This window comes from Ptiloglossa arizonensis, chromosome 4 (assembly GCF_051014685.1).
Source record: "Ptiloglossa arizonensis isolate GNS036 chromosome 4, iyPtiAriz1_principal, whole genome shotgun sequence".
NCBI lineage: Eukaryota > Metazoa > Arthropoda > Insecta > Hymenoptera > Colletidae > Ptiloglossa > Ptiloglossa arizonensis.
In genome coordinates, this window is record NC_135051.1 from 11,538,105 (window position 1) to 11,561,782 (window position 23,678).

Below are 23,678 nucleotides of genomic sequence, written 5' to 3' on the forward strand. Positions count from 1 at the left end.
TTTTGAATGTATTTATTCGAATTTATTAAAACGGAATACTTGATATTTTTTAATATGCTCACAGGTTGCCAGAACAACGTTGTACGAACTAACGGCAACATTTAAACAGTTATACAGATAAGAAGAGATACCTTGTAATAAGCTACTAATTAAGTCCACGAATAATCGTCGTTGCCATACACCTCATTAATACCAATGTCAATATTAAAACATTCCTACAACATCTGCAGAAATATTTAAAATTTTTACAAATCTTTGAATTTTCTATACCTTCAAATAAGAAATGATTCGCTCGAAATTATGAAAAGTTTGAAATCATCGATTTATTCTCACCGATATGTGGCGTAAAATCTAAAATTCACGAACACAAACAATTTGTTTTTACTGATTGTTTTATTCTTACTATAATTTACAATTCATTGTACATTCCCTTTCATTTAACATTAATTAATAATTGTATAAATACAAAGTACGAGTAAACTCTTAAGCAGATAAATCAATCGTGTGTAAAAAACTTTTATATATGCACCTAGCGTTACAGATTTATGGCGTTTGAAAAATATGTCACATCGAATTATGCAACTCCTCGCAAATAAATTCAATATTTCGAAAAGTTCGAGTCGCTAAGAAATTTTACATATTTTAAAAGAACAAAGTATTGTAATATATACTGTAGCTTTTTTAAAATTAAGATTATATAACCAAATACAATCTTCACCTAAATCATAAAATATTTAAATATATAAAGCATTGTATCGTTTTGGTTGAAAATTATTTAAATGTTATTATACGTAATGCATGTATAATATTTTTCGAAAACATTCTATTTTAGTTTTCGATATTACATTTTCGTTGCTGTGAGATAAATTAAAAGATGATATCTATATAAAAATGTTTATGAAACTAACGAAAATATTCAAGTATATATGCTTATTGCATATAATAAAGTAATTTACAAATTAGAATAAAATATCTTGCTATAATAGATCAAAACCCTAAAACTATTACGAACAAGTATACATTTATTCCAAAAATGATCAAACATATATACCAAATTTAAAATCGTTCTTTTCACGTGGAATCTACGATTCCATTCAAAAACCTTGAAGTCAATTCTGTATCAACAAAATCACGATAAAAAAATATTTGATATTCTCTTCATGGACTCTTCCGAATAGTGCTAGTCCTCGAATTATATGGATTTATAAATACACGATTTTATCCTTACTTACACATTATTTGTATATGTATCTTATTATATATTAAATAAATTTTCTTTTATCAATTCTGATTTACATAAAGAAGTACCTCTGACCTTCTTCAACTTTAATTGTCTTTTGAGGTTAAGATTATGTAATCAAATTACGCCCGAAATATTTATACAATTAAATTGACACGAAAAGCTTTGAAACAAATTAACCGTGTAAATCGAGGACTCTCTGTACTTTATACCAGATTTGTTATAAATATTAAACGCATTATATTAAAAACGTCAATACCTTAAGTTACTACAGATGATGAAGACATCATGGAAAAAGACATTCCTTTAAAAAGGTTAAGTTACTTACATATTCATTTGAATTATGAAGAACGATGAATGAAGTTATTATGGTGTAGATATGAACTCATTTTTTTCAATTCGTGCCACGCTAATCACGTTTATTGCCATACTTTATCAGCCAGGCTAAAGTATTCTGAGCCATATTTTTACATTTTCTAAGGTAAAGAAAGCAGCACAACTGGAAATATCATCCGTATTTTATGAAAAACGACATCTCTTTGTAATATTTCATTCACATACTAACTAACAACTTAACTAAACACTTTTAGTTTCATAGAAACTTGATTAAAAACAAGGAGAATTATTAAAAGCATTGAATATGAAAGAAAACTGTCAAAATAAAATAAAAGTAGCAATGTAGAACATATATAAAATTTATTTAAATATTTATTCTCAAATTTGGAGAGAGTATGACTCGTGTGTCCTCAATTTCTATTTGTACGATTTATTGTTTCAATTATAATACTGTTTAAAAAATTATAGAGTGTTCAAACTATTACCCTGTTTTTGAAAGATATTCTTCATACCATTTGTCGTAAAGTTAATTAATTTTAAATAGTTTGTTGATGTCACATAACATCTAAAATACATCCATTATCTGGATGAACATTACACAATCAAACAGTATTCAACAACATCGAAATAAAAATAATTGATACGTGAATACAGTATACTAAATTCCCAAGTACTGCTGCGGTGTTAGGAACGTACACCGCAGCCCCTGAGTTCATCCATGGTTCCCACGTGTTGTTTCTTCTTCTTGGATCAGCGAACCAATCAATGGGTAATTTGATTTGCCTTACTAATATATTTCCATAACGTTCCAGGTAAAGGTCCAAGTCCTGTGCAATCTATGAACAACACATTTTGATTGTTACCGAAAACTGGAACATTGTGGTCGGTGACTACTATGTACTTATTCTGAATTATGAGTGTTGAATGATATTTTGTATGACACTGTGAAACAAATTAATTGATTAACAAGGAAGAGAGGCAATTCAGATCGAAGTATAATCGGATCAAAGTCAATAAAGATCGTTAAGGCCAGCGAAGAGTTAACCCATTCCATTATCATAACCCCATCATTTTGTCTAACTCTAGTTTTTATTCAGTTAATACAGAAATACTGCTAAATTTAAAACAAAAGTTATTTCTAAATTTCTATGAAAGTAGTAAGAAAGGAAGGATGAAAGCAGAATGACTCTAATAATTGGTCCGAACTATAATTGAGCCGTTTAGTACAAAAGTGATGTAAATAAAAGAAATTGATTACTGGATGAATCAAGGATGAAGAAAAAATTCTGTAAAATGCAATAATATAAAAAAATGTTTCATCTCTTTTATATAAGCTACTGTAAAGTTACACTTTAAAATAGTGCTGGCGTTTTCTCCCGAAAATTAAGATACATAAATGGTTAAAAAAAAAAAATGAATAAAATGTATAAAATGTAGTTTACGTTAAATTAATCTTTTTCTATTGCACATACACTGGTACATTAGTTTATACTATTTGTACAATATTATTACTTACCCTAGGATAAGATTCGACAATGTTCTTTGTTTCACATGGATCGTTTACTATATCAAATAAACATTCTGTAACGTTACAAGTGGTGAATATGTGTCGATTAAAATACGTCGTATTTGGTCGACATTGAACCGTTGCTTCTCGTCGTAACTGCTTCATTGTACTCGGTTGTGTCACTGGACCTCCTAAATGTGAGGTAATACCTTGAGAGACAGAACTTTTCAGCACAATACTCTCATAATCCGGTAGGGTCTCTATCATTCTGCCAGAGTCGCCGTAATATCCATCGTAATAACCGTTGTCAATAGAGCCTTAAAAACAAAACTTAAAGATAAATAAATCTTTCCAGGGTTACATTTTCCAAGATATCAAAGTCAGTCGTATTTTCTTAAGGAGATGCTTTAGTCTAGACGGTTATTTACGTGGTGATATTTTCAAATTAAATAAAAGAAAACTACTAAATACAGACAACTAAGGACTTGTACATATAATAATTTATATTTCGACTAATCGTTTTGAAAAATACCGTATAATAAAAGGGGGGATATAGTAAAAGAGCATGTACACGTGAAAATTTTGGAAAATTGCAATTTTGAATTTTTTCTTAAAAACTTAGTTCCCTTGTTCCTTTTTTGTTTAGTTTATTGGACCTGAGTAACTTACGATATGTGAAACAGCGGTTAACGAACTAATAAAGAAGGAAACCGTAACTTAATGGTGAGAGAACCGCCAGACTAATGATGGAAGTAATGCAATGACGGTTAAAATGCTTTAAAATGGCCTATATACGGGATATGGTCAAGGACTATCTCCACGGCAGATGGGTAAAGTATCCCAATCGGTACAAGAAGAGTGGAGATAGGTGTACTCGGTGTCCTGCAAGGTTTTGTGTTAAACCCCTTGCCATGGAACCTTGGATACGCTATTGTCCCGCGTTACTGGAGGAGGGCCGTCCGATGAACCAAAGAGGCTACCCAATGCGTCGTTGAACGTATCAAGGGGATAGATCTGGAGGTGGTGCTCCATAATACCTATGGTTCCGAGTTTCCACGTATTTCGACGGGAGCCACCACCCCCTTTGATCCGAGTGGGTGACGCTACTGTCGACGATCAGTCCCAGATATTTCATCTGGTACTTCACCTCGACAATCATTGACGTTTTATGGGGTACTTGGGTCACCTGTTTCTGCGATTGGGGAGGGTAGATAGCGTACCAGGCTGGCTCCTTTCTAATCTGGAGCAAGGGATGGAGGTAACTGGGTCCGCCATCTCCATATGGAAATGGTCCACTCGATGGGTCTAAGTGGATTACCCAATGACTGAGCGATATAGCCGAATCTATAAACCGTTAGCTTTGCAAGTCACCCGCGTGACTGACGTTATATGACGTTATATGTTCATACTTTGAACATATTTTTGACAACCTTCCCATCGTTTCTAGGGAAAGTGATAAGGACATTTTTTGTTTCTTGGTAGACACTTTAAAAGATCCTATATGAATTTTTCATTTCAAGGCAATGCCAAAAATTGGAATTTTTAACACCCTCCTTTGATAAGACAATGAGGTGTATTGGTTGAAGGCATAGATAATAGATGTCGTTGCTGTGGAATATGTGTAGCTACTAACGCTATGAATATTGCACGGAGGAGATAGAAATGATTTATACTACTACTGTTAACGTTAACAAGGTTATCACTTTATTCAATAGTGTAGAAAAAGAAACTATATTCTTTGATTCTACACATACTTCTTTCTTATATATTATCTTAATTGTCTATACAGAGGGATTTGTGTCGTGCTCGGCTAATAAATAAGGCAACTATGTTACCATCTGCATTTCCGGACACCTGTTGCGGGGTGGACTCGACCTGGCCTAATGCCAGTTAGAGTCCCAGGAGGGACGGTCGTCCCTCTCGGTTTTAGTCGTCTCTCATTAACATCTTACCCTACGAGGTAATTAGACAAAAACTCGGACAAAGGCCACCGAGTTCTCGTTCTATTAAGGGCAGTGATCGAGAACTACCACCGCGGCAGGTGGATAAAGTACCCAGACCAGCGGGAAGATCTTTGAAAGATTTTCCCCAAGTAAAAAAAAGAAACATTCTGTAAATGCATCGTTTCCTATACCTTGATAAAGTTCTGCGAATAATTTTTGCTACCACTCGTTTTACTATATAATTTGTTGAAAATGAAAAATGTTAATTTAACTACTTTGAACGAAAAGAAAGGTTTCTATAAGCACATCAGTGAAATAATATACGGACATTTATCTAAAGTAAAATAAGAAATGACACTACATGTGGAATAACCTAATAACACAATGAGAACTAGAAAAGATTTTAGTTTACATATTAGTAGCTGCCATACCAATACGATCGTAGTATCGTTTTAAAATTCAACCTGTTGGGTTTCAAATTCATAGTTGTTTACCGCTTGAGCAAAAAAAGAAAATACATAAACAGTGATTGAGGTGCTCTTTCAACACACATATCCCCAACACAAATGTCCACAATAATTGAATTACTACTACAATTATATAATTTTTTATTTTGTAAAAATTACCTCGCAATAGTTTAAACCGACTATATATCGCTCCTTCGGTTTTAAAAACTTCGTCGATATTTAACAAAAGCTTGTCTCTGCCATGACCGTGTCCTTCACTGAGGACGCACCATTGATCCATGCCATCGATCTCACCAAGATCTTTTAAATCTCCACCAGCCGCCGAATAAAGAGTCGGCAACCAATCTGTTATATGTACCAATTGGTTCGAAACTCGGGCTGCTTTTTGTATTCTTGGTGACCATAATGCTGCAACACCTCTCACACCTCCTTCGTACAAAGTGTACTTTGTCTGCAATAAAGAGAAATAAAATACTGCACGCCAAATTTATAATACGTTACATTAAATTTGATTGCGAACTTGCAACGATAGAGAAAATAATATTTAATGCAAGTGACCGACCGAGCGTTAAAATCGTCTTGGTATAGATAGTATTTAATCAGTCATATGCGGACATTATATCCAAAGATTAAAAATTTGTTTCAAGCAAATGGTGTATCAATAATACGCATTTATTCTCTTCAAGTTCGTAAAGGGGAAAAATTTGTTAAATGAGTCCGATGCTTCGTATAATCAGCTTTGTTAATTTACTTTTAACATGATAAATTTTCCGACTTTATGCCGTAATCTTACCCCTCTCAAGGGATAGTTTGAGCCCCAATTTCTATATCTACCGACGGAAGCTGCTCCATTATCGGTGAGAAACAGAATCAAAGAGTCCCTGAGCATTCCTTTATCGCCTAATGCATGAAAGATACGTCCAACTGAATCGTCCAATCTCGATACCATTCCTAATACAAAGGGATTACATCGTTTATAAATTATAGGAAAGTAAAAGATATAAAATTTTACAAATGTTAAAGAAATAATTTGTATCGTAACAAAGGTAAAAATCTTTCCCTACACTGGCAATTGATTTTGCATTTGAATTCCAATTGTATCGAAACTTTGTATAAATTTAAGAAAATGTAGCAGCAAGTTTTATTTTTTCGTATAAAAACATACAATAATTCCTTGGTAAAAGTCACAGTTGTAACGATGAAGATAGGGGATTATATTCCAAAAATCTATTTTTTTTTGCCTTAACAAAGACTACTGAATATCAGATCCAGATTTTTTCCTATTGAAAAATCTTACCAATCTATTTATAATATTCCTATGAAAATACAATGATCAATATAACAATTTTCGATAGCCAGTCGATTTTTGTTTACACAATGCTGACTGTATGAGTCGGAGGGTGTAAGTGAAAATGATTTCAAATTAGAGAAACAAAAATTCCAACTTTTGACAAGGAATTACTGCGTATTATCTTCTGCATAGTTTGTCAACTTTCTCCCTGATAATTATTATAGTACCATCTCTAGCTCTGAATTCCTTTAATCGTCTTGAACAACGAAAGCATATATACAGAATTTAATTTCATTTGTGCGGAATTCAATGTAAATTTTTATATTTTCTAAACAATTTTTAATCTTTATAATTAATTTTTATATTTTCATGACAGTACAATTACCAATGGATTGGCGTGAATATGCAAACGAAAATGAGCTATAATAAAAGATTTCGACCATATTGAATTATATAGTAACCCCTCGTTAAAACGTGCACTTTTAATTCAACTTGAAACACTATAAAATTCCACAGATCAAGGCGAAATATTCATAACAGCAACGGTAGCAAAATTCGCAGGTTTGTCCACACGAAAGTGTGAATTTTTCACTGCCACTGTAAATATTTTATGTGGATTTATGAAGTTCAGTTAATTTTTTTCGTGAGTATAGTAAACATGTACTCCTCATCAATTGAAAAAGAGACACACTTGTTGCTTATGTTAAAAGAGAAGGAAAATGGCAGTTTTGTAATAGTTCTCAACACATTGGGAATTATTTTATTTTTTATACTATCCACAAATGATTTTCAATAAATTTATTTAGATTTGTTTTATAGAAATAAAATATTTCCTTAAAATATTTCCCAATATTTACATATAAGCATAGTAAGTACAGAAAAATCAAGCGAGAAAAGTGTCCTTCAATTTTTTCGAATGGCAAAAAGCTAGGAAAAAACAAACACCAAATAATTTTCCAATTTGCCAAAAAATACTTAACAGTTCCAGTAACCTCAACTATGTTAGAACAATGCTTTCCACATGCTGGAAAGATAGTAATGTAAAGAAGAAATCGTTAACTCCCTGAAAATATAAATACCTTAGTGTTTCACATGAAAATAAACGATTAAAGACTAAATATTTTGTATTCTCAACTGTAACCTAATAAATGCATACAACTCGTTTATGTAAAATATAAACATTAGGATATTTAATTGAAAAATAAAATGTGTATATGTTAATACACACACATGACACTATACCTATGTTTTCGTACATGTATAACCGTGTACTTGTGTATTAAGTATACGGATTAAAAAGTGTATGTGTTGACTACACGTTTGCACGTGTATTTTAGGTGCACGTGTAATAGGGTTTTTTAGTTTGAACGTACCACTCCTGCAGTTGCTCAACACCTGTCACCTTTCACTATGACGTCAATTGGCCTACCAATTGCTCGAGAGCTGAAACAAGCGCTCTGCTTGCGAGGGCATCATTTGTCACTATCATGTCCCAACCTACTCCAGAAGCGCATTCACCATCCATCTTAACTCTCGCTCGACTAACTTCCGCTTGGTATATCCAAAATGAATTCGGAGTACATCCCGAACTTTGGTGTACATCGACAACCAATTTAGAATGTTTGGTATATATGTGAATTGAAATCCGAAAATAATTTATAATGAAAATTAAAAAATTTTTATACTTTATCAATAGAATTGTAAATCTTGTATTGTCATTATAACATGTAAATTTCCAAGATATAGTCTTGAATTATACCGGATATCTGAAATAAACTGACGGAATAAAATATCTCATAGATAACTAATTAAAAAAGAAAGGTCCACCATTTGTTTTTTCAATTAATTGTCTACGAGATGTTTAATTTCTTCATTAGAGATAAAATTTTCATTTATAGCCATCATGTATTGAGTAAAGGTATAATAATAATGTTTTTTAAGTGGATATCCAGTTAGTACGACAGTACGATTTTAAGTAACACTCTATGTAAGTAACGGTTAGTCAGTTATTAATATTGTTTCGTCTGTGACGCACGCATTTTTGAACAGAGGCTTCTCTAAGAAAATAGATGAGATCAAAGCATTATCCATTTGGCCTATACATAAAAGAAGCAATAAAAACGGAAAAATTAATCAAAAGTATTAGACTCATAGTAATAGTGTAAGAGAAGAAAAATTATTTGGAGATAACCATAATTCTGTGTAATCTGATACTTCTTTTCTCTTATCTTCACACTCTTGCTTCGTGTTCGACTCAAAAATGAATGCAGAGCAATAGAGAGAAAAGATACACCTAATAATGTTTGAAATTGATATCAAAATAGAAAGTGTACGAGGCAATATTCCAGTATTTCTATCATTTTATTGAGAGATACTCGTGGTGATGTTTGAATATCTTCATTTATACTCCCTGTATACGTACTAGCGTATTTGTGACGATTTGGTTCGCGAATGTGCACAATTTCTCTATCGTTGTATCGATTGTCAGGTTGTTCTAAAGGCGCATGAACTGCAAGATGTGATATCTGAAGATAAAGAGGTCTGAGAAGTTCATGGTTCTCGATGATTTTAATTGCTTCTTCAGTAAATAAGTCTGTTGCATATTCACGATTAATCCCGTGTGCTGGATCGTCTCCTCGATGCATGTCGTATCCGCTCATGTTCTGAAAAAACACAAACCTAAAATTGTCACAATAAACAATTTACAATAAGTAGGGGAACAATCTATTTAAACGAAGTTCACAATATACACATACAAAGTACACAAACTAAACAAACTAAAGATTCAATACAAATTCTATAATAGTTTTTGAATTCTCAGTACGATTCGTCTAAATCTCCACGCAGAAAATTTCTTAATTGTTTGAAACAGTATGATATATAAAGAAGAATAAAATGCAAATAGTAAAAGTCAAATGGTAAATAATGAAAGCAACCCTATCGAGTTCGTGTAGTAATATAATCTGATATCGATGTAATTTTCAAGAACTTATCATAAATATGTTCACTCACATTACAACGTTTTTTGTTACATAACACGAAAGTTTCAAACGATTGAAAAGCTAAATAGCATATATGTATGTACATTGTTTCATTCTCAAGAGAAATTCATGATTATAAATCGAATGGCCATTAGTTTCAAGTTTAGTAAAGTTATAAAATTCTTGTATTATTCTTTCTATTTATAACAAGCATCCATTGATTCAGAATCCATTGTCGCCAATATTGACGTCAAGACTATTAGCCGGCTAGAGACAATTACCCGCCGGCTAAAACCGTTCTATTTTACTTCCTCTCTTATAGAAGCCATAGACGTAACGATTTATCGTACAATAATTTGTACAAGCATGGCTGATAGGACTGTTTGAACGATAATTGTAGTATGTCGAGTCATTATAAAACTGATGGTAGTACAATTCTGTCATACGGTTATCGTTGCAACTTGACGTAGAATTCATCGTAAAATAAACCATTACGTCTATGGTCCCTATTACGCTGTTGCAACGGTCCTCGACTTCTTTCTGTGACATGATTGGACGTATTCGGACTTACAGGATCCTAGTTCAACCTTCGTTAGTTGTCTTACTGCTAATGAAATCTATTTGTTTCTCGTTTTCATTCGTAAATTATACTTCATTTTTATTCGACCGCTCCTTCGCGAATATGTAACCAACAATAGATAGTCGAGAGCGCTGTCACGCACACCGGAATCAAATTTCTTTAAATAAATTAGGAAAACAACAATTTGTATACATATCGTTGTATTTATATGAGACTATTTACAACGGATTACCGAATTTTTCTCGATGAAAATATATCCAAACACGACGTTTTTTATATTATTTTTAATTACACACAAAGCAGTGGCATCAAAAGCAATTGTAAGGTCATCGTGCTCAAATTTATGACGGAACTCTTTTAGGGTAAATGAAAGCTTCTCTTCGAATCTTGTATAATATTTGAAAAAAAAAAAAATTAAGTAGTATTTCCTTTAATTGTTTCGGAAAAGTAACTAGCAAAGTTTGAACAGAGGCATTTATTAGATTAAATTAAAGTTTCAAATAGAAATTTCTGGAGAGACAATTACGAGACTTCTTCGTATTTACTATTTATCACATAATATATATTTACAAAAAAATGTTTATAGCAGGAAAAAATAATCAGAAATTAACTCATGAAAGCGTATGAGGAAAATATGCCGAATACCCTCAGAGCAGTTGTCCATTTCGATATCGTTTGAAGAGATCGAAGAAATAAATGACGAAAACTCAAGACAATCCGAATAAGAACATTAAAAGTAAGCAATGCAATTACACTTCGCATTATGTTCGATTCTGAAGTTCAAAGTTAACTCGAGCTTATAAATACAACAGATCAGGGGAATTGGTTTAGAAGTGATGCTCCATAAGACCGAGGTGCTGGATTTCCACATACGTTTGCGGGCACTTCGGTTGCCTCAACTTTCGTTTGGAGAGGATAGTTAGCGTACTGGGCAGTCTCTTTTCAAATTTAGGAGAACCGACTGATCGGGTCCGCCGCTTCTACACGGAAATAGTTCAGTTAGTTGTCTTGTACGGGGCCCCCGTGTGGAAGGCAACCTAGTCGTCACTCAGGGCAGCATGACACTGCTGCGTTGGATACAGTAGCTAATGTTACGAGCACGGTGGCTAGATTTGATTCCCTAAATCGCTAACTGGAAGAAGGTAATACGATCAGGCCGTCCTCCTCCTTCACGCATTGTCTGTTGAAGGAATTGAATCGCGATACAATTCGCGACCGTTTCCCAATCTGATGACTTCAACGCATAATATATGAAGAAGAGGAACGGCCTCTACCGTACTATGTTCTCCCACTCCTACCACTCAGCAATTTAGGAAATAAAATCTGGCCATTGTAATTACGAGTCACCCACGGGGGGAAATAGGGTAGAGAACATCGGATGTTATTTCTTTGACAGTTCCCAATTATCCTATGTGGTCGTACAAGGATAGTCACCGTGCAGTTTTATTTCTTTGGCAGTTCCCAATTATCCTATGTGGTCGTACAAGGATAGTCACCGTGCAGTTTTATTTCTTTGGCAGTTCCCAATTATCCTATGTGGTCGTACAACGATAGTCACCGTGCAGTTTTATTTCTTTGGCAGTTCCCAATTATCCTATGTGGTCGTACAAGGATAGTCACCGTGCAGTTTTATTTCTTTGGCAGTTCCCAATTATCCTATGTGGTTGTACAAGGATAGTCACCGTGCAGTTTTATTTCTTTGGCAGTTCCCAATTATCCTATGTGGTCGTACAAGGATAGTCACCGTGCAGTTTTATTTCTTTGGCAGTTCCCAATTATCCTATGTGGTCGTACAAGGATAGTCACCGTGTAGTTTTATTTCTTTGGCAGTTCCCAATTATCCTATGTGGTCGTACAAGGATAGTCACCGTGCAGTTTTAGTTAGAATAGCGAATCCCATATTCCCTCTAAGTTCACCCAAAGAGGTCGAAGAAGTCTTAAGAAGACTTCCCCCACGAAAAAAGAAGAAAAAAGATTGCAATAGAATTTTATAAATTTTATCTTGAAAACTAATGATAGATGATTGTCTCGCTAATACATTCTCTTAACCACGAATTGTATAATAATTAACTGTACGATCATTTAGTACATGATGTATCATTTAAATATTTCATAAAAATTTTGGTATATTTTAATTATTAAATCTAAATTAAAGTCTGTAATTTATTCTAAATGAGTTCACTTTCATTGTATTGATCTTGAAAATTAAATTTTGTATCAAAACTTACGTTTGTTTAATAAAGAGGCATGACAGTTTCTGCAAATAGTGTTGAAAATAGCTTGACGAGAGTGAAAAGATTAAGAACAGAGGGAGTCATAAGGTTCCTATTACTTTGTTACTTTCAAAATATATATAACATAAAAATAACAGCAAAAATCATGAATTACTATATTTTTAAAAATTGTTTATAATCTTGTTTGTTTTACCTGATTCGTATACTTGTAATCGTAGTAAGTAATGTGACTATTGTAGAATCCAAGGAAGGAATCGAAACCTCTATGCAATGGTGTATATTGAGGTGTATGATATCCCATATGCCACTTTCCAATTAACTTTGTAGTGTATCCTAATCCTCGTAAATATTCCGGCAAAATTTTTATATTTAATGGTAGACCACGTGGTTCACCACCACGTATTCCATCTCCTTGCATCCCTATATAAACCAATCATTAGTATCTCTTACATTATTTTAAATAAGTAAATTCACAAAATATTGAGTGTTATTATGAACCATTTAAAAAGTTAAAAAATAGTATATATATAATATAGAATAACGAAAATTCAATGGTACATAAAATATACCATAATTATCTTGAAAAAACAAAAATTTATTTTTCTCTTTAAATAACTCCAACAAAAATGAAGCTTCTGAGTTAAAATTTTGTTTATTTATTGTTTGAGGGATGTAAAAAAAATAAGCGATTTTTGATTCGATTACTTTTCCTTAATATTTTTTTTCGAAATAACTAAAAACTAAATTTATCTACATTTATTTTATTCAATATCGTTCGATTACATTCAGCATCGAAAATTATATGAAAAGTACAAGTTTTCAACAATTGATTGGGAAAATTACTGATTATTGATTTTTGCGTGATGTTCAACCTTAAGTACACCACATTTATTTTTTTCATCGATATTGTATATCTATTTGGTTTGTTTTTTTATGTTGTCTAAATATTGGAAGCTCTAACATTTTTAATAATATATTTCATTTTCAAAATAAAAGCATTTACTTATTGATACACATACCAATACGTATCGGATATTGTCCAGTAAAGAACGCTGTTCTGGAAGGTGTACTGGATGGCAATACGTAGTGTCTGTTCAATATAATTCCATTGTATCCGAGAGCATCAATGTTAGGGGTTGGTATTTGATTTGATCCATGAAAGCCGACATCATTCCACCCCTACGAAATATTAACATTTTTTTACTCCTTTTACCGGAAACTGATTTAATTTAGTGAAAAGAATATTATTGGAATAGTGTATTTTTCTCGCAACTTCAGTTTATATATATGCAGACAAAATGGAAAATATTTCATTAGACCGAGGTATACTTGTTAGTCAAATATGTTAAAATATATATATAAGTAAAATTCTATATGTCCAAGAAGGGGATTTGACATAATAGAAAACAATGATATAATTTTTTTTAAGAAGAATTATTGTATAACTTGATTATACAATATAACTTGATTTTATTTAAAAATTAATTTTGAAGGTTTTTAAATGCAATTCATTTTATACCCAATAGGGCAGTTTAAAATAGTGATTTTTAACCACCGTGCCATGAAATCAAACACACTGTGTGCCAATTTTTAACAAGAAATGTGATGCATTTTTTTTTGTTTATAATTTTTTAATTTCTTACTCTAATTATTTATAATTAGACTATAGATAATGGTCTTACGATCAGTTTGAGAAAACTGTACCATGAAATCAAAAAGAGTAAGAACTTTCTTCTAGAGCACTGATAACAAATGAAGAATCTTTTGCATATAAAAATAACTTGATAATAGTTACCAAGATAAAATATTAAAATGATAAAACTATTCATCGATATATTGTAAAAGACGTGAAAGTGATTAATTTGAAACTAAAGAATGCAGGTTATAGAATAAAATTTTTAGCCTGTCAATAAGATTTCATCATGCGATAAAAGTGGAACGTGCATCATTTATTTTCCATCATAGTTTTAGTGCTCAGCACGCTTAGAAAGATTAAGAACCTCTGATTTAAAGTCTCAAACATCGTAAAAATTTATTTTTGTTTCCACAACATGTGGAATTGTAATGTGTCAACACATGCAGTATTAATATATTCAAGACATATTGGTATTAATATTATGATTAAAATGTTATAATTATTAACAGTTATAATTTAAATTGCCAGTAGCATGCTTCAACTTTTTTGAATCCTTCAATAATTTCATCAATTTCTAATTCAGTTCTGAAACCAAGATTAATTCGAAACCTGATATCTTTTTTAAAAACTGAATTCCACTCACACGAATTTACAACTCGTGCAATAGTTGAATAATTTATCTGTTTTAATTTTTTAGAAAAAAGTAAGAGTATTTTTCCAAAAAAATACGAGATCGCCAATAAATTTTAAAAGCGCGGGAGACAGATCAAAATATAACATTTTGGCTTCAGGTATTTAATAATTTTCGAAATATTAATGGAAACATTTCGATATTATCCATTGTAATTTCTCTATATAAATATTACTAAAGCTTTTGTTTTTACTGTAGTATAGTCGAGTAGTATAGTGACGTAATAGCGTCTCACTTAAAATCGGCCCGCTTATTTTAAAACAATATAATACAGCCCGCATTACGTTTTAATTTCTGCGACAGAAAAATGTTAAGTTACAATATACTGTACTTACCGTAATTTTGAACAATGACAACATATCAGTTCCTGATCCTTAAATAATAATTTATATTCTTTTCTTGGTTTCCTCCCTTCTAAAGTCTAAATCGCAGTGGTCTCCATTGAGATTTAATCATCTACATATTGACTTCTGTTTCAATATGTATAGAATTAATTGAATAATTATACTGTCTCATATGAATTTTGACTTTTAATAATCACTGGGTGAACCTTGTAGAGCTTCCGAAACAAGAATTCGAAAACCAAATTGCTGTGTCACGTCCAGTTTTCGAAAAACACATGTTTTTGTAAAAACTCTAGATTTCCGATAAAAATTAGATATTATAGCGATATACTATTTATTAATTGTTTTTGGTCATAAATAGTTCTAAATTAATGTCAAAATTTAAGATAGTTCCGACGGGTGCAATTTTTCCGTAATATTTTTCTATTTCAACGAAAAGTTCTTTATTTAACACGAAAAGAAATCCAGAATTGTATTCTGTAGATACTTCTGAAGAAGAAAGTGTTGGAACTGTACAAAATGTAAATCGTTCCATTACTTTCGTTGGGTAGTTTCTTCTTCAGAAAGCTAAATAAAGAACTTTTCGTACAAAAAGAAAAATATTGCGGAGAAGCTATCAGCTAATCGGAATTTTCCTAAACTTTAACATTAATTTATAACTATTTATGACCAAGAACAATTAATAAATTGTATACCGCTATAATACCTCATTTTTGTCGAAAATCCAGAATTTTTACAAAAAAACTTGTGTTTTTTGAAAACTGAAGGTGATACAGGAATTTGTTTTTCGGAGTCTTGTTTGAGAAGCAAGACTCTATAAGAATTGTCCAGTGATTATTGAAAGGCGAAAAAAAAGTTTCAATTTGTCGGTCAGTATTACACGTGTCTTTAAATGTACATGAAATAAGCATGTATATGGACTATTAGATACATAAGATAAGAAATCTCTATTATTAATGCCTAATCGTGTCTCTTGGTAACACCTGTTAATAAATAGACTATTAGATACATAAGATAAGAAATCTCTATTATTAATGCCTAATCGTGTCTCTTGCTAACACTTGTTAATAAACGCAGGTCTTTAGTTTCTATGCCCAGAGCTCGAAAAATACAATGGCTTTCGACTACGCGACCTCTTTCGTACTTTCGCCGATTATATTTCATTTCGTCTTTCAACAAGTTTTCTATAACCACTAATCAATCCGTTATTGCTGAAAAATAAAATTAAAATAAAAATTCGAATTGTTTCTGACGAAATATTACTCGTACCTAAATTCTTAATTTCATTATGGGTATCTTCATATTTGAACTCTTTAACAAAATAATATATCATTCTTGGAACATCTTTCATTGGAATGTTGTGAAATTCAAACCATGTATTTTCTGCTATAGTTTAATCAATTGGATGTTTCGAATATCCTCAACATTTTCTAGTTCATATTCGACCATTTCTATACATTCCGCTACTTTTCGTCAATGACATCTCATGTTTTGTCAATTCCTCGAGTATTTTTTTCTGATTGGTAAAAGTCGAACACTTTGGTAGAATAAAATACATTTGTATTTCGCAAAACCAATACCTCTAAAACGCGTCTTTCCGCGCTCCACTTCCCTCCAAGAGGATCACTCGATGATGAAGCGATGATATACATATCTAACGGTAATGCACACTCGAGGACTCCTTTCGAATTACCAGTGTCTGTCTTTGCTAGCATACCTCTCGACAAGGAAAACATAAGCCGATCACGCATCTTCTGTTTAGTAAGTGGCGAACAACAGTTGGTATATGTATGTTGCAATGCAGGCATCGAACTTATCAAATTGGTATTGGTTTAGCCTACGTAATCTAGTGGTCGCTGGCAGTGTGTTGGACTATTGGATACATGATTACCACTGAATGATATGTGGTAGGATATTGAGTGCGTGATTATCATTGGGGTGGTGTGTAAATCAGTGTTCGGTGGATAATTAAAATAATTTCATCTATATTTTTAGATTCGGACTACAGCGTAAACAGTCACATTAGTAATGTTTTCAATGTATAGTATCAAAAGTTCTTTTTATTAATATTTCGAAAACTATTAAACATACGAAGCTAAAATTTTATACTTTGCCTCTATTTTCCCACGTCATCATCCTCTTAAAATCTTGTACCGATCGATTATTGGTATTTTTCGAAATGCAGACGAGAATAAATGAGACGTTGATATTTGATTGTTGCACTTGTTTCCAATAATTAAATTAACAACGTCTCGACCAACTTTGTAATTTCACTGGCGTTTTCAGTCAAAAGATAGACTCAAAACGTATGTTACAGTGATTTAAATCATTCTATTTTGATGATAATGCATTGATCCAACCAACTTGCGAAAAAGTGATTGTTCTTTGCGAGTTATAATTTTGCCTCTTTACAAGTCTAAAAATTAAACTTTTGTTCTGACCTGAAAAATACTAGTATATTAATTGCTACCATTGCAAATCATTCGTCTTACTAGTAGTTACTGATCGTTCACCTTCTGCACGTGTAGATTCGTTTGTATTGAATATATTGTTTAACCTTGTCTGCCCACAAGTATTTAAATACCATACCAACTGCAATATTTTTCATACTGAGTTTCTTTGTTACATATTTGACACAGATCAGTTTTTCCATCGTTCACTGTATACCTATGTTTTTACTATCTAAATTCTAATTTCTTAAATCTAATTTTGATCTAGATTCCACATACCTATGTATTTATTTTCCATAGAAATACACATAAATCACTACAGTGTAGTAGTTATATAATAAATTATAACGACATAATGTTACATTTATATCAATACATTTCAGTAAGTGATATAACAGTATGGAGAAGAGGGCAATTTTTGTTTTGCGGTTATGATGAGTCATAAGCACTAGCATCCTTATTAATTGCGGAGGCGTAGATAATTTTCAAGCTACGATAATTGTCTTAACTAAGGACAATTTTAATTCAAAACGCTTTTATATTACAGATTAATTGTAGTAAATTAAGCAAAGTAGACAGACATAAGCGATACACAAGCGGTTACACATTACATTTGGGATATTTGCGTTACATCATAACTGTATTTTTGATCATTTTTAGTTTTTGTTATTTTGTTTAGAATGTTTGACCTCTATGCCAAGTAGTGTTTCAATCATTTCTGATCAAATCCTAAACCAGTTCAAATACTTCAAATATTTTTATATTTGTATATTCATTTAAGAAAACGCATTTTACAATCGTATATATGAAACTCAAACTGAATTATATTGAGAAACTAACTGAATTATTCGACGTTAGAAAATGTTGCTCAAATGTAACGATTATTCGACTCTTCTTTGGTATATGACTTCTTTTTTCACTTTTTGGAGTCAAATAAATACAAATCAGTTGTTACACTATTAAATATTTAAAATATTTACATAGTTCTTTGCAGTCATTCTTCCATTCACTCGATGAGTTCATTAAGAACTAATATACAGTTCTGCCTTTTTACAGTTCATAAGAACTAAAAAAAGATTCACTTAAATATATTCTTTATTATATTCTTAAACCTATACCTAATGTAATCATACAACTCCATATTATAATGTTTTCTCCTCCAGATTCTGCCTGGAATCTGAAATCGTTAACTTAATTTTGTATTCTATCTTCTCCAGATTCATTATTTTCCATTCTTTTCCAATCTTCATTTTACTTTTATCCGACCAAGTTACACACTCCCAATCTTATGTAAAGAAGTTCACGTACTTTTTAGTATATTTTAAACTTAACATTACATGTTATTTTAATAAGAGCAATTTCTTAATTTTGACTTTTTCCTGCAGTAAAATTCGGAGGAGGAAATATTATGCTTTGGGGTTAAGTACAAATAAAAGAATGACTCTAAAAGATTATGTAAATATTGTAAACACTTTCTTAATGAAGAGTAGATAAAAATTTGGAACTAACTATAAAAGATGTTATTTTTCAGCATGATAACAATAACAAACACACTTAATGTATTACCAAATCATGACTCAAAGCTATTTGATGTTAAGTCATATTACTGACCACATCCAACATTACGTCTATAGTTTAATTATTATTTTGAAAAATACTCTTTTCGAGGTGCTGTTTTTTTAAAGTGATTATTTGTTGATTAAATTAAAATTGTAATAAAGGAATCGGTTGCCACGATATTTGTACTGTTTCTTACAATTTAACAAAAAAAGATTCAGTTAAAAGTATGTTGATATTAAATAAAGAATTTACAAATGTAAACAAAAATATTTAAATTACCATTCTTTCATAAAAAAGACAAGAATTATTATATATTTTTTAAATAGCACTATATATATTCTTTATTATATTCTTAAACTATAAAGAAAGACAAATTCAATAATGTGACAACACGTTTTATTTTAATTATCTGATACTGCAATAATGGGATTTATTTTTTGAATTGTTATTTACGATTTCGTCCCGTATACGAAATCGTATTGGCATTTCAAAACGAATGAATTTCCACAACCTCATAACTAATAGTATAGTAATATAAAAATAATTGAACTACGTGTTCCAATTGTATTATTATCCCCTAAATTCTCACCCCATGTAGAGTGTCCGATTGTAATTTATAAATGCGAATTATTCGTAAACTATTCACTGTATGAACATTATCCAAACAAGAATTGAACAGTTTCGAGGGAGACATAATTCGCTTTAATTAGTTTTCTACTGTATTTAATAATCATATAATTTTTGATGCACTAATGGATACAGCTCTTCATTTCCTACACAAAAGTATTAACCTATTTATAACGAAAAATCATTAGTTTAGAATATACTTTATTCTCAATATTGCAAAGTGGTATTAGCACATCTAACTGCACCTACATTTTCTAAATTTTCAATGAGTAAATTTGTTTACAAGATGAGGAAGAACAATGAAACAAAGTCAGCTGTCATTTCATGTGTTATTTTATTGAAGAATTTGTAAAATAGAATTGCTGGTTACTATATGTTCTTGAAATGATGAATGATTTTAGACATTAAAAATTATGCGATTCTATTTTAAACAGTATATCACCTTTACGCGTTCATGTATAGAAAAACTAATTACATCTGTCATACGAGAGACTACCTTGAGGATCGTTAAAAGAAGAAATTATAGTGTGAGTATCATTAAACTGAGCATCGCTCTGCACAAGGCTGCCTTTTTATGTTTTAATATAACGAATTATAAAATTAAGGAAATATGCATGTATTATACAGAGTACATCCGAATGAACAAGCGGGTAGGAGGTAATTCCTTATTAAAAAAATAAGAAAAATATGTAAAACAAAATTGTTCATATTCGGCTTAATTTTCGAGATAATTGAGCTTAAAAATTCACTTCGTACCTACGAACTTACGATTAAGATACGATTCACCCCGCAACGTATATTTACTGGATTTGTAAACAGTGCTTACACGATATATGCAAATCATTATATTCCAGAAAGGACAAAAAATCTATTCTATTAACAATTTCATTTATTATTAATTACAAAATTGCTAAAACTAATTGCCTTGCTCTCATATGCATAGCTGTGCCTGTCTAATTACGGATGCATGAACTATAAACAACGTGTTTTTATTTTCTAAGTTTTCAAATACGTGATTAATACGTTGTATTAATTGGCCCCGATTCTGAATGTCTTCACCATAAACTTTTTGTTCAATACGAAATCAAAAAGTTTCTTATTCCTTGGTTAAAATATCGTGGAATCCCATCATATTAGAAAATTATTCGTTTCCAACTAACATAAGCGCATTATCTGATAATCTTGATCATTTTTCAGGTAGAAAATATAAATAAGATTCTTCTGTTAAAGTATGTCGCGAAAAATGTATGCCAATTATATAATTATTGAGTATTCCAAGCCAGGCACTAACCCCGAATCTCTCTTGAAAATAAGTTTCATGCGCTGCACGTGAATTTCTGAGTAGCCATAAGTGTGTGTTACGAATGTTGAAAGTACCTATTCTAGTGAATTGTGCTTTATCTATCCACAAACTTTATAACATAATTTCTATATTTCTATAATGTTGTTGAAGTATCTATTGAGAAAAAGCCATTTGTGACGTGAAATCGCGTTCTGACAATGCTCGCACTCGAGTCAAATGGTACGGATACATTCTGTTATCGCGTAATATGCGACGAATTCTACTAGATCTTACGTCATACCGCGAAGAAAGCACTCGCGAACTGTGTCTAGGATTATTAAAAACGTCTTCTTTAACACTATTTTCGGTAAAACTTCGATGATGAACACGACCACATTCGTGTCACCGCAATTGATTCTTCATGGTTAATATTATTTTATATTACTTTTTGCGAAAAATTATTAATCTTTTAAATTAACAATCTAATTTAATGTAAATTTCAAAAAATTTTTTTAATTTTTAACATCGTTCTCCAATCGGGAATCTTTTGATTCAGCTCTCTGTAGTAACGAACGGTAGCAGATAAGTTTTCGTTATAGGCTCCGAAAGTTCAGATTTTATCAACGTCATCCCGATTCGTGTAAATCATCGTTGTAACAGATTAACGAAAACTGAATTTTCACGAGGAACCAACGGTTCAAGTATGGATCAAAAGTCGCAGAACATTGTTTACAAACGCGATATATATTACACGTCATTCGGTGAATTGTATTTTAACAGTGCGCGTGTACACACGAAGTGAATTTTCAAACTTGATTATCTCGAAAATGAAACCAAAGATAACCAAGTTTGATTCTTTATATTTTTCTTAAATTTTTACATATGTTATTCAGATGCAAACAAGTCGGTTTACTTAATTAATATATCCCAAACTTTATGAACTGTCACACACTGATCTCACATAAAACAATGATGATTCGATGACTGCATAAAATAATAAGTTCAGGTAATTATTTATTATCTACTAAATTCCTTGTTAGATATGTATAGTGTAAAATTTAAATATATGTTTATGACATATCTTAATCAGTAGTTTTCAAATGTTTAGAGAAAATTTTAGGAGAAATGAAACGGAGAACAATGTCAAACCCTTTGTGTTATACCTTTGTGTTATGGTTGTACCATAATGTATTAAGTAACAGAATTAACGTTAATGTAATTTTCATCAAAAATTTATTGTAACCTTACCAAATCGTCAGCGATGAACACAATAATGTGCGGTGCCGTTTCATATAGACCAACTGCATAACCGACACAAAACATTAGGGGCAATACGGACGTACTTATCCAAATCAGGGAAAACCGACACATCTTTCACAAAATAAGCACACTGTAAAATTTGTATGTAACAGGGTTGGAAAACAAAAGGGGAAATCAAACTCAAAGAAACACTTCCTTTATATCACTTTCAAACACAATTTGCGGAGTGCTATCAGAACATTATGCGCGATGTTTATCACTGAGCTCCTGCGGGATATAGAAGAATGAGGAACAGAAATAAATACGTTTATATAGTCCACCCACGAAGAAACATGTCATGAATAGACTACATGAAAGGGAAGGGAAAATACACTAATAATTACGTTAATAAAGGAGGTACGTGTTTCAACTGGGTTGCTTCTCGTCTTACATGCTATCTTCCGTACTTATGTAATTGCCTATCTGCGTACGAGCCATTTCGTGTCATGTGATTTTTAGACTAAACTTATATATTTTAACAAAGTGTTATTAAATAAGTATGCCATCAGGTATTACTTATTGTAAACATAAGAGTAAAAAGTAGATCATTACTGGATCGGTTGGAAGCTTTTCAACATGTACCAATAATAGACACACCAATAATACAGTACGATTGATTCTTCATGGTTAATATTATTTTATGTTACTTTTTGCAAAAAATTATTAATCTTTTAAGTTAACAATCTAATTTAATGTAAATTTCAAGCGATCCTTATTAGTAACGAACAGATTAAACCGGTTACATGCTCTTTCACAGTGTAAAATTAACAAAAAGATATTATAGCAATAATTATACTTCTAACCCAAACAGGCATTCTTGCAAAATGCTGACATAAATAAAAAAGTTATTATAATGCGAAAGAAAAGTATTTCGAGACTTCTATTCAAATTACTTATTTTTAATCCCACGACAAATAGAATGTTTCTAAAGTTTTGGTTAGCTATTTCACAAACGCTCTATGTATAAGCTAACTAGACAAAATATTCTACTGTTTTCGAAACAAAATAATAACCAACACTTATAGAATGAATAAGTGTTATATTACTGGTATAGTGAAACACGGATAAAAATCAGAATAATAACTCAATATTTGAAATCAATCTTTGACTTTTTTCTTAACGTTACCTCCTCCAATGTACCTACTTAAATAAATTATGAACATGTTCCTTACATATTTCCTATAAAATGTCGTACATTTTATAGAGTGAA

At 31.4% G+C, this 23,678-nt stretch overlaps 1 protein-coding gene across 1 annotated transcript; it reads right to left on the reverse strand.

Annotated features, from left to right (window-relative positions):
* Positions 1 to 396: 396 nt before the first annotated feature.
* LOC143145227 (arylsulfatase B) lies at positions 397 to 22,694 on the reverse strand. The gene is made up of 8 exons (XM_076308404.1): positions 22,418 to 22,694; positions 13,599 to 13,758; positions 12,773 to 12,999; positions 9,207 to 9,447; positions 6,287 to 6,444; positions 5,653 to 5,944; positions 3,093 to 3,400; positions 397 to 2,412 (listed from the first exon to the last, which is right to left on the reverse strand). Exons 1-8 carry the CDS (start codon positions 22,538 to 22,540, stop codon positions 2,179 to 2,181), a joined length of 1,743 nt encoding a protein of 580 aa, XP_076164519.1. The 5' UTR covers positions 22,541 to 22,694; the 3' UTR covers positions 397 to 2,178.
* Positions 22,695 to 23,678: the final 984 nt, after the last annotated feature.

What these genes read in the sequence shown, in the direction of transcription:
- LOC143145227 (XM_076308404.1), bottom strand. Translation starts at nt 22,540, where the DNA reads ATGTGTCGGTTTTCCCTGATTTGGATAAGTACGTCCGTATTGCCCCTA. An exon ending in TGTTCATCGCTGACGATTTG is followed by an intron (nt 13,759 to 22,417) that starts GTAAGGTTACAA and finishes AATATTTCGTAG; the next exon opens with GGGTGGAATGATGTCGGCTT. An exon ending in ACAATATCCGATACGTATTG is followed by an intron (nt 13,000 to 13,598) that starts GTATGTGTATCA and finishes TGGTTTATATAG; the next exon opens with GGATGCAAGGAGATGGAATA.